General features: G+C 36.8%; 1 protein-coding gene across 4 annotated transcripts in view; it reads right to left on the bottom strand.

The window, feature by feature from the left end:
• b3gat1a (beta-1,3-glucuronyltransferase 1 (glucuronosyltransferase P) a) overlaps positions 1-13,082 on the bottom strand; it is a 102,824-nt gene that overhangs the window by 12,377 nt on the left and 77,365 nt on the right. For 3 of the 4 annotated variants that reach the window (XM_030152683.1, XM_030152684.1, XM_030152685.1), the window contains 3 exons: positions 6,748-6,890; positions 3,958-4,029; positions 3,341-3,852 (listed from right to left, as the gene is read on the bottom strand). In XM_030152683.1, the coding sequence (XP_030008543.1) occupies positions 3,341-3,852; positions 3,958-4,029; positions 6,748-6,859 (696 nt within the window). In that variant the 5' untranslated portion in view covers positions 6,860-6,890. The remainder of the gene's footprint in view (positions 1-3,340; positions 3,853-3,957; positions 4,030-6,747; positions 6,891-13,082) is intronic. The other variant, XM_030152686.1, reaches the window with a different exon arrangement.

Below are 13,082 nucleotides of genomic sequence, written 5' to 3'. Positions count from 1 at the left end.
CCGTCAATACCCGGCGCTCCATTTACTACGGACCACGTCTGCACTACTAACAAGACTTGAGGCTAATACTCAGAGGACCTGGACCGTGTCCACTCAGGTAATTCAACTGATGTCAAGATGGATGGCCCGAGATGTGCTGTTTACATGCTCAAACTTCTCTCCACCGGCTCCGGTTCCCTGACTATGCTTGTTAAGAGCTTAAACAAATGTTTCATGTGACTGAGAATTTATTGTTCCATCCCCCCTCTTCCCATCCATTACACCACAGACTCTTACTGCACATGGCCGGTCAGTGTGGCGTAAGTACGTTTCACTTACTGAACTAATACAAATCCAATTAAGATTTACATTATTTATCCAGTACGTGCTCTACATTTACTTTGCCTTTTCTAAATCTAGAGTGCTATAGATAATATGTAAAAGGTAGCAAATAACTGTCTGCTACAGAGTTGGAAATAATTAAAGGTGAAACAAAGAATAGGTTTGATTACCTGAACAGGAATTCCAATGTAAAATGTCAATTAGCACATTTAAATGTTCCTGTTAAGGCACCAAAACATAGGTACACTAACCACAACACTACCTTGAGTAACACTAAATAATAATGATCGAACTAAACTAATCATACTAATCTTGCTTTCTTTTGCTTCACACAATAATAAACACCTATAGATACCAATTTGACCTTTCTACAGTCAAGGTTTTAAAGGTTAGAGTGCCCAATTTGTTGGTGCAAATCCAGAACATACACAAATAGTTAATCATATCCAATAGCGCAAATGATTTCAGTCTTTTATAGGTAGATTTTACAACACTGAATCATGTTGGTGATTGGCAACTGAAATGACCTATTGTAGTCCTGAATCCTTCAAATCTGTGGACTGGAAAAGTGACCAGATGGCTCGTATAGGCAACATGGCTGCTCCATGACCGCCAGATTTTAGGTTCATGTGCACATGGTGGGAGGTAATGGTTTCACAGTGTTCATATTTATGGACGGATATGGTTTTATCAGATAGCTGTTGGTGTTATGTTGTTTAAATAGAAAAAGTATTTATATGTATGTTATACATACAGTAACTATAAAACTACTCTACACCCTCTCTTCATATTACAGAAATATACAGTCAGAGTCTTACATAAAGTCGGCTATTTGGATCATACTCATTTATTATTCTTGCAGTCAAAACTATTACAACTCTATGATTTGGTAAATTTTTACACAGCTCAACTTCTATATAAAGCCAATAAAATTCAACTACCAGACAACATACAAAAACTATTTGCCCATAGAGAGGGGGGCTATAACCTAAAGGGATGTGGGAATTTCAAAGTCCCAGCAGTCAGGACCACTAGGAAAAGTTTGTGTGTATCAATGTGTGGGGTCAAGCTTTGAAATGGGTTGGGGGTAGACCTCAAGCAGTGTCCAAATATTCAGAAATTCAAAAAAATGTACAAAGAAATGTTATTTTCACAATATCTGGCACAAGGAAGGGTGTGATCATTATTTGGATTGTCAGGTTGTTCTATTGTGTTTAAAAACATGGGGGTGCACACGTGTGTTGGTGTACGGCGGTAGACCTAAACTGGTGTGTGTGTATATGTGTATGTGACTGTATGTGTGTATGTATATGTGTATGTGACTGTATGTGTGTATGTATATGTGTATGTGACTATGTGTGTGTGTATATGTGTATGTGACTGTATGAGTGTTTGTATATGTATATGTGTATGTATGTGTGTTTGTATATGTGTATGTGACTGTATGTGTGTTTGTATATGTATATGTGTATTTATGTGTGTTTGTATATCTGTATGTGACTGTATGTGTGTATGTACATGTGTATGTGACTGTATGTGTGTGTATATGTGTATGTGACTGTATGTGTGTATGTATATGTGTATGTGACTGTACGTATATGTGTATGTGACTGTATGTGTGTTTGTATATGTGTATGTGACTATGTGTGTATGTGTATGTGACTGTATGTGTGTATGTGACTGTATGTGTGTATGTATATGTGTATGTGACTGTATGTGTGTATGTATATGTGTATGTGACTGTATGTGTGTATGTATATGTGTATGTGACTGAATGTGTGTTTGTATATGTGTATGTAACTATGTGTGTTTGTATATGTGTATGTGACTGTATGTGTGTATGTGACTATATGTGTGTATGTATATGTGTATGTGACTATGTGTGTATGTGTATGTATATGTGTATGTGACTGTATGTGTGTATGTATATGTGTATGTGACTATGTGTGTATGTGTATGTATATGTGTTTGTGACTGTATGTGTGTATGTATATGTGTATGTGACTATGTGTGTTTGTATATGTGTATGTGACTATGTGTGTTTGTATATGTGTATGTGACTGTATGTGTGTATGTGACTGTATGTGTGTATGTATATGTGTATGTGACTGTATGTGTGTATGTATATGTGTATGTGACTATGTGTGTATGTGTATGTATATGTGTATGTGACTGTATGTGTGTATGTATATGTGTATGTGACTGTATGTGTGTATGTATATGTGTATGTGACTATGTGTGTATGTGTATGTATATGTGTATGTGACTGTATGTGTGTATGTATATGTGTATGTGACTATGTGTGTATGTATATGTGTATGTGACTGTATGTGTGTATGTGACTATGTGTGTATGTATATGTGTATGTGACTATGTGTGTATGTGTATGTATATGTGTATGTGACTGTATGTGTGTATGTGACTATGTGTGTATGTATATGTGTATGTGACTATGTGTGTATGTGTATGTATATGTGTATGTGACTGTATGTGTGTTTGTATATGTGTATGTGACTATATGTGTGTTTGTATATGTGTATGTGACTGTATGTGTGTTTGTATATGTGTATGTGACTGTATGGGGGTACAGGTTGGTAGGGGTGTGTTTATGGATAATCACAATCTTATGTTGTATATCAAGTGATTAAGCACTAACAGTCTTGAGGACTGGAATCGTGGGGTAGGACTGGATAAGCAGTGGCTTCTTCCTACTCCCTTTCAGGCACAACAGTTGTTCTTTTTTCTATTATTTGATTTTATATTTGTGCACTGTTTATTATTATTATCATTTTTGTTTTTCTTCCATATGTTTTGTATTATGTCTGTGTCTGAAATAAACTAAACTGAACTAAACTAAATCTTAGTTCAGTTGGAAAACTAATAGTTTGCCCGCATGTCAGTATAAATCATTTATGACACCATGACATCGGAAGAAAAACTGACCTAGTAGACTGTGAGTGCACACATATACTCTGCATACGTATATTGTACATAAACACACCAGAGCAGTAGCACTGACCTCTTCAAATAGCTCAAGGCTGTATGTGTTGTCATCATCTGCAAAGTAGACGATTCCTGCCTGACTGCTGTTGGCGTTGAAGGTCTCCCGTAACCACCGCAGTGCCAGGTTTCTCTGCATCGTCCCTCTGGGGATTCTGGGATCCCGAGTGTCTCCCCGCAGCTTATAGTTCCTGGGCGTTTCTACATTAAGATGGGTGTAGTTCAGCCCTGTTTCACGCAGGAGCCTAGTGACAAGAGGCGTTCTCCTTTGGGAATCCTCCACGAGGATCCAGTGAAGGTTGGGAACGTGGAGGAAAGTGTTAGCCAGCCGCGTCAGCTCTGCCTTCTGCACCGGTCGACTGTATGTAGGAGTGATGATGTGGATGGTAGGCAGTACATCAGACCAGGGCGGAGGCCGTGTATACACATACTCTGTCCTCACCACCTCCACAATGTCCTTATCTGAGGCACAGTATTCCTTTGAGTCTTGCGCCTGGCCACCTGCGTCCCTCTTGCCCTCGACACCATCATCTGCAGATTTGGGGATAAGAAGACATGTAAGGCATTAGTGCAACCTTGTGTTGTCCTTTGTATATTTGCCTCAGGTGACTTAAACCCAATGGGGGTAAAGTGTACCTGAGAGCCGGTGGTGGCGGACTGCAAGCCTCTCTGGAATGATAAAGATCTCTTTTACTAGGTGGTGACAGGCTGCAAAAAGCGAAAGCAGGCACCGTGAGAGGATAACACAACTGATGGACAGAGAGACAGCGCAAGAGGAGGGAGGAGAGAGATGAGCATTTTCCCCCCAGCGTCGCCTTTGGGCTTTTCTTTATAAAGAGAGAGAAACGTGGGTGGATCTAGTGCACATGCCCTCTTTTTATACACAGACTCCGCCACTGACTCTCGTCCCCTATGTGTTCCCATCCTATCTTGGATTATGTTAATAATAAACAGGTTAAGTTGTTGAATTTTGTCTTTGTTTTCACCTAAATAGCGGCTATATTTACTGCAGGACTGAGAAAAATGTTAAAATCGCAATATTTATGCTTTGGATTTCCTTTGGTAACCAGAATTTAGAGTCAGATAGTGAAAACAGAAACAAGCACAAATGCATAGATCCTGGTTTTAATGACAAGAGATCAGATTTTGGGACATTCTTATGTGATTGATACGAGTCTACCACGTGTGTTCTTTCTATAGCAACAAAACTGAAGTGTTAATATGATAGGTTGTACCAGGTGGTTATGTACAAAACTATTATTCAGATGCATCCATTGGGTTCAGGTGTCCAGCCAACCATCAGATATTGAAGGAGGTCACTAGTCGCTTTTCCGTTGGACATCTGCGTAAAACTTTAGCGATATTTACTAAATGTCGAAAAACCAGAAGTGCACAATGTCAATTTTTCCATTAAATCACAAAAGCGATGATTTGTTTATTTATTATCGCAAGATGACACGAGAAGTCATTCCATAAACATGACGACGAATGTAAATACGGTGTTGATTTACAGATATATTCATTATTATTATGTATTACTCCTCTATCTTGCGCTAAATTAAACAATGATTGGGTTTCCTGGTGTGTCCACACATACCACAACATGTTTCTTCTTCTTCTTTGCTTATTGTAACGTACGTCAACATTCGTTTTTTTAATTCACCTGACTCTAGCTGTGAAAAAAGGTCTTTCCATTGCAGTTTTGCATGATATACCATTTGCGCTACGCCCGAAAAACCACCTCTTACCAGCGCAAAAACTTTTAATCGAAAAATGAGACTTTTGGTGAAATAGTTTTTCCATTAGGTAAATTTTTACGCTCAAGTTATATTTGCGCAATTTGAGGGTCAATGGAAAAGCGACTATTGTGAAACATAATATATTGATTATTTAGCTTTAACTGTGCTGGTAGATGGAGCAAGACTTTCGGGCAGAGACAGGCTTACACTTTCCAGAAGCAAAGCTAAATGCTGGCGACACTCAGAACTCAACAGTTGTAGCTTTTAATTTTGGGTTTATTTTAAAAGTAGGCTTAATTTTGTTTTCAGTGTCAAATGGAATGAACTGTGGGAATCATCTTATGTTTAGGAACTGCCTCCGGACAGTATCAAGAAATCTCATATTGAATAAATAAGCAAGAAAAATGTCAACACCACCGTGCAACATTTAACACCACTGGTAAAAGCTGTGATAGTTTGGTCCCAGTAGTTGGTCATGACTGATAGAATACAATTATACGATCATTAAGGTTGTTAATTTTTTTCATTGTGCAACAGCTAATGGCAATCTTTGTCAGCGTTCTGCTTGAGCTCCATTCTCAGCTCGAACATAAAGAGGATTTTTCTGCAGCACGTAGATTAACACAATCTGCTGATGGCCAGATGTTCAACAGCAGCAGCCAGTGAGCACTGCCAAAAACCTCTAGAACATCTTTAAAGAGAACACAAAAAGAAGCCTGTGGGCAGAGCTGGGTCAGATATTACTAATATCTTTAGTAATTGGATCTTCACTGTATCCAATATGACTCTGACTTTTCTAAATGCAATTGTTAATGCATTAAGAATCAGCAGAAACTCAAAACAACTAATTATAAATGTGTATAATGTCTGGCCTCCAGACAGCAGTTGTCTGAAGCTGCTTTGTTTGCTAACCCCTTTATGTGTGTGCATTCATGAGTTTATAAGAAGACGGCAAAGAGCTTTATTGATTTGCTGCCACTCTAATTTGGGTTGGTTTACTCTGCAACATACTTGACATTTTACACTGTTGCTTTGGGGTCTCCGTGGGTTAATTAGGAAGCACATGAATGTATTAATATCTCAGGCTAGTGTGCAAATAACATATTGCAAATCACAGGTTTTTCATATTTGTGTTTACTGTTTACTTTGAATTTTGATGAAAATTTGTGGAAAAAAAAGGAACAAATTAACATAAAACCTGGAAAACTGTTCAATAAATTACAGTTTCACATGAAAATTAAAAAAAAATGAATGTATGAAGCATATTTTACAGGAAAGGGTGTCGGTGAAAGGACAATGTTTTGCTGTTAAAATATTCAGTAGCTTACTGCTGGAGGCTTAAAATTAAAAAAAGCAAAGTAGATTAGACATCTAAATTGTTAATTGCTCCAACTGGCAGGAATTCTGTCTGATTTTTTAAATTAGGTAAGGACTGACTGTTTTGTAAACGAAAGTGAAAATATGATGGAAAACATTTTAATGATCACTTCTATCGTCATGTACGTAAACTTTGAAGCTGACGAGGTTTACAATGACCGAACGAGTGTTATTGAGTGCTGATGAAGCTGATGATCGTGCTTACTGAGTACCTCCAAATGAACCGTCTGTTGTCTAAACCTGAAGAGTGTTGAGTTCAAGGACCCACTTCAGGGTTGATAATGTCTGTGAAGTGCACTGTACTGCATACCCTTTCGGATGGCGAGGAGTGGAGCTATAGCGCTTTGGTGCCAAACAGTGATGAGCAGAGTCCAGGGTAACACGATCAACACGATGGCAAGAATATCTCTTCTCTTCGGCATCTCCAGGATTGTTTATTTGGCTCGACATTACCTGTTGAAAGAGGAGAAACCACTTTATATCGAGGCAATTCTGTGAAGTTTTGAAGAGATTTAGTCACATCCTCATATCCACTACACTGAATAATTACACTATGTTGTGAATACACTAGAAAAAATACATCTATGATTCAGCTTCATGACCCTTAAACACACTTCCAGAGTTTGAATTCATGTTTCTATCAACACATTTTTGTGATGGAGTGGATGCAATTTCAGGGTCAATACTGCCTCTCCTATTACCAGACATATAATGGATAGCTATCAAATAGAGGATTTAATCATGAAATCTATCAGCACTTATTTCTAGACCATCATCTGGATCAACAACTTGTTCATGTTGATTGAGAGCAAGTAGTGTTTTTATTTCCAATAATGTCTACAAAAATTTCATATTGCTTAATCTCTCAATTACAAAGGATATTTATAAAAAATAAATCCAAGGATATGGATGCAGATCTTACAGAAGACGATTAGGGCCACTGGAGAAAAAAAAAAAAGTCCAATGTATATTTTTTATGCTCTGCGGTGAACTGGCGAAATGTCCAGGGTGTACCCCGCCTTTGCCCGTAAGTAGCTGGAATAGGCTCCAAGCGACCCCCACAGCCCTAGTGAGGATAAAGCGGGTTCAGATAATGAATGAATGAATGAATGAATGAATATATTTTTCATAATTATTCTGAGAAAAAAGTCAGAATTTTGAGAAAAAAAGTCAGAATTCAGATTTTAATCTCAGAATTCTGACTTTTTTTTTTTTTTCTCCAGAATTCTGACTTTTATTCTCAGGATTCAGACTTTAATTTCTGAATTCTGACTTTTTTTTCCTCAGAATACTGACTTTTTTCTCAGAATTCTGATTTTATTTTCAGAATTCTGACTTTTTTTTTTTCCCAGAATGATAGAAAAAAAAAAAATTGGACCTTTTTTATTTATTTATTTTCCAGTGGCCCTAATCCTCATCTAAATCTGGACCTTCAACAGGAACAAGACACAGTAGAAACCTCACTTGAGTAAATATTCAATGTCAAAATGTGCTATAGATATTGAGTGACGTGTGAACAGATATTCATACATAGTGACATTCAATGAAAATGCATCACCCTAATTATTATATACTCAATGGGTCTTAACAATTTACAATGGCAAAAAACTATTGAATTGTATTTTGTGATCTTCAGAGTGTCCACAAAGTCTTTTTACAATTTAAAAAATGTATTATAAAAGCAACTGATGAGATATGTAAATCAGACTTGTTCTATGTACTCAATTGTTATCAAAGTTTTTCATCACATTGCATTTGTGTAGTTCAGGTACCCTGTTGATGAAATACATTCTGTTAAATAAACCCCTGAAAAATGGCTACTCCTCAAGAAAAGGCACACTGTGTGTTGTGGTTTATTGAAACAAAACCAAAATATGCAGATTCAGTGAAACTACAGGATAGAAGTATGGAAGACCACCACCTATCAGTTCATGCTTGATGTCATCGGCATCACTGATGAGGCTATGATGCAGCGAACATGGCAAAAAATCAAGTATGGTCTGGATGTGCCATGTGTAACTAATGGTGTCCATATAGAGGTGAATTAAATGAGGCAAAAAAAAAAAAAACTTTCAATATCTACTTTTCATTTTGTAATAATTTCCACAGATTTGTATATTCATTTACTTTTGTAATAAATTTGTTAAGTTGGAGAGATACTTTATGGAAACTCTGTATCTTATCTTCTGATATATTGCAGTCATTTCTTTTTTTCCTTTTCTTTTTACACATTACCCTAAGAAGTCAACCCAGTGAATCTCAAGCTTCAATAAGTCTGTGCTTATTTACAGTCAAAAACATGTTCACTTATGTCATTAAGTGAGAAATTGAGAATTGGTCTTCCTTTTACAAATGTCGTCCTTATAAAGCCAAACACAAATACAGTGTGAAGTATGTTTTGTTTTTTTTGTTTTTTTTTTACTATGCCATGCCTAATGTGTGAGGACTGTTTCCATGCACTTGGCATGATTGATGGTGGTGCATCTCAGAGACCAGTAACATGCTGGTTTGGTCGTAATCAATCCACAACTACCAGATTAGTCCAGCACAACCAGGCCACAGCCTCTGTGGATGAATGATGCTGTTTCTTACTTTTCTGTAAAATTTTTCCATATCTTAAAGGAGATTCCTTTTCATAGATTGTAAGAGTGCATATGAAAAGATCTGAGTGGAATGCTCCTGTTGGGTCCATGTTAACAATTAGAACAGTTACGCACACCAGATTCATTAACATTTGTTCATACATACATACATTTGTGAATCTCAGTTAATTAGAGGTTGCACATACACAGAACATGAATGATCATTTACTGTGTCAGATTCATCATATCACATTAACGGTCTCCATTAAACTGCCATAACTCTAATAAACACGACAGACAGACAGCCAAACAGACAGACAGACATAGAGATCCATAGATCAATAGAGATCAGGAAACGGGTCCCGAGGACCATGAACAGGGATGAGGAATCTTACACCTTATCCCAAACCTGGGATGCTGTGCTCAGAGGGACGCCAGACAACAGGATAAAACAGCTGACAAGACACATCACAGTAACATCAAGTGACCCTTCTGAGGAAGGCTACAGGTTGTAAGCAAAACACATTAAGGTTAAAAATCTACTTTTTGTGTCCATCTGACAAAAAAGAAAAGGAAATCTTTATATTTTCAGTAGACAGACAGACAGACAGATACATACATACATACATACATACCACTGGAAAAAATCTAAATCTTACAGTGTATTTTTCTCATTTCAAGTCAAAATATCTCACCACACTTAAAATAAGACATAATCACCTAAACGTTTTAGTGAGATATAAGAACTTAGTTTTAGACAATAGATGTTAAAAATCTTCTTTCTAGAAATCTTACCAAGATAATTTTCACTTGTTCCAATGGCCGATTTTTTTGCTCAACTCAAGAGTTTTTTCCTTAATTCAAGCAAAAAAAAAAAAAAAAAAAAAAAAATCAGACAAAATCTGCTAATAATAAGTTCTTATATCTCACTGAAAAGCTACTCTTTAGGTCAGGGGTGGGCAATCCTGGTCCTCGAGGGCCAGTATCCTGCATGTTTTAGATGTTTCCCTCTTCCAAAACACCTGGTTTGCATGATAAGCCTATCATCAAGCTCTGCAGAAGCCTGATAACAACCTTCAGGTGCGCTGGAAGAGGGAAACATCTAAAACATGCAGAATACTGGCCCTCAAGGACCAGGATTGCCCACCCCTGCTTTGGCGATTAAGTCTTATTTTAAGTGTGATGAGATATTTTGACTAGAAATTAGAAAAATATATCGGGTAAGATTTTGATTTTTGCAGTGTAGATACATAGATAGATAGATAGATAGATAGATAGATAGATAGATAGATAGATAGATAGATAGATAGATAGATAGATAGATAGATAGTAAACATACAGTGTTGTCCATAAAGTTGCAATAATTCTGTTTTCAGACACATTTCTCTTTTTATTCCTGTTTATCCACCTCAGTAATCACCTTTGGCCAGGTGTAATAATCCCATGAGTCCCAGTTACACTTTATCTATTTGGAATAAATCACATTGTCACAATCATTTCATGACAAGAGATAAAAATATGTCAATCCCTCTTGATGGCCAACTGTATTCTACTACATGTAAGTTGACGCCACAGGAGGAGGCTACAGAGCAGGAGGTGATGCCCTCTGACAAACAGATGAGCTCAGCTGTACCAAGGACGGCCCACTGACTTCATGTACGAATCTGTAGTACATTTTTTTTGTATGGTGTTGATCCACCGAATATTCCAGTGTCTTATTGTTTCATTGCCCCGTTGCTCATTTACATTGTATTCTGAGACGACAGCCCTCAACCAGCTCTCACCGGGACGTTCTCTCCTCCTTCTTAACAGGCCTGTGGCCTTATGTGGAGCCTTACTGGAAAATTGCACATATTAACTGATCTGCTCAATTAAACAAAGGAGAAAAACAGACAATGACAATGTGCACAGGTGTTTGGCATCTCCATTTTACCTTTACACATGAGAAAACAAGTCATCGCATTTCCCACAGTGATCCTGCTCCCACTAGTGGGGAAGGCAGCGGCCTATTGAGGCTTAAATAATTATACATGCCAATTATGTTTATTGAGCTATGTAAATAAATAAACCATTAATACCCCGAGCTATCAGGTGGTGACAGCTTAAGTATAAGCCCAGACACAAATCATACACCATGGCTATAGGTGTTTTCTCCTGATAAAGAAATTGGTCTAAAACCAGAACAGTATGAAACTGTATTTGTTCCACTTCAGTGGAGAGAAGATTTACAGTAATGTCCTCTGCAGAAAATGTCATTAAGTGCAGCTCTCCATGCACAAAAATGCTGTAGAGAAACTACTTCCCTACTTCTTAAATTAATGATATAAGCATTTGATTAATAAACCCAGTAAATGCATCTTTCATGGCAGCATTTCAACAACAGAATCCCATTATTATTTGTCCTTTATTGTCAACAAAGCCTTGAACATGTAACAGTGCAGTTGGATTTCTAAATGGAAAATAAACCCTTAGGACTTTTCTATTAAAACTGCATACAAATAAATTCACAATTACACACTCTAAGGCAAAAAAACATCTTCTTTTCAGTAATCCTTCAAGCAATACACACTCAGCCTTTTTTTTACCTAAAAGTCCAAAGATCCTCGGCTGTATATATTGACCTTTTATACTGTACATTTTTTCACTGTATATTTCATGTTATTTGATATCTTTTTGCCTGTCTTTAGACAGAAGAAATCGTTTTGTTTCCGTTTTAACAAGGTGCATCCTGCTGCCATGAGACATCGCCTCTGGTAAACTGTGAAGGGATAATCCAGCAATTTAGCATCACAGTGCTGCAAATTGGACGTCTTGTGAGGAATAGCCACCAGGTAATCAAAACTACAAAAAAAGCAAACGTTTCATGATTTTCAGTCCTGATATGGCCAAACTGACAAACAACACCTTCCCAGAAAGTAATACAGCTTCCACATCTTTCAGCCTCCATATGTTTTAGTTTATATTTGTAGCATGTAATCTGACCTGTACGACTTCACTTTGACATAATTATGGTGAAGTTCTCAGCCCTGACAGTGACTTTACATCCAAAGAAGGCATGAGACAAAACTTTTAGCTTTATGTAAATGTATAAAATTACCAAACAGAATCTTTACAACTGGGCTGAGGATGAAAACAGGCGAAAAACAGCTTTGAGATCCAAAGAAAGTGGTAAAAGCATAACTGTTTTTTTTTTTTTTTTTCCACCACTGGACACAGCTCTAAATTATAAGACAAGAGTTTGATGCTGAAATCGCAGTGTTTCTTATTATTTTCCACCATGTGTTGATCTACAGATCAGACTCAAAAAGGAGCTTTAGTGCAGCTCTTGACAACCCAAACTGTGTGGAAAAGAATGAGACTTGTGGTTTTACTGTGGCTGTTTTCAGTCTAAAATCAGAGCTAAGACAACAATGAGTAAGTGACACAGTCTGTGGAGACATTGCATTAATTTAGTGGTGGTTTTGGAGGCTGTGTGTGTGTTCTGGTATGCGACTTCCCCCTGCTGTTGGTAGTTGTGAATATTCATGCTATAATCTTGTTTTATTGTATAAAAACCTTATTTTCCAGAGATATAGTTACAATGAACTACAGTAATAGTTATTGATGGTATGTAATCATTTGTTCTCTTTTTCTGTAATTTAATGACTGACCTGTTCTTTGTTAGGGAATGTATATGTTAGCTGATTAACTAAGTCATGTAAAATTGGGGTAGGATAATATATGCTCGGCTTCTTCCTTCTCCTTTTTGGACATTAAGTATTGTTAAAGAGACACAATGAAATTGTTACACATTTGTGTGATATTTGTTTTCTTTTTTGGTTGATTTCTTTCCATATATTGGAGTGTCCTTTTAAATCTGGAATTTCTTTTGCCCTCTTATGTTTGAAATAAAATCTATCTATCTATCTATCTATCTATCTATCTATCTATCTATCTATCTATCTATCTATCTATCTATCTATCTATCTATCTATCTATCTATCTATCTATCTATCTATCTATCTATCTATCTATCTATCTATTTATCTATCTATTTATCTATCTATCTATCTATCTACAATGC

The sequence above is a fragment of the Sphaeramia orbicularis genome, chromosome 13, assembly GCF_902148855.1.
Source record: "Sphaeramia orbicularis chromosome 13, fSphaOr1.1, whole genome shotgun sequence".
In the NCBI taxonomy this organism is placed as follows: domain Eukaryota; kingdom Metazoa; phylum Chordata; class Actinopteri; order Kurtiformes; family Apogonidae; genus Sphaeramia; species Sphaeramia orbicularis.
Note: the sequence above shows the minus strand (reverse complement) of the source record. Positions and strands in the feature narration are given on the sequence as shown.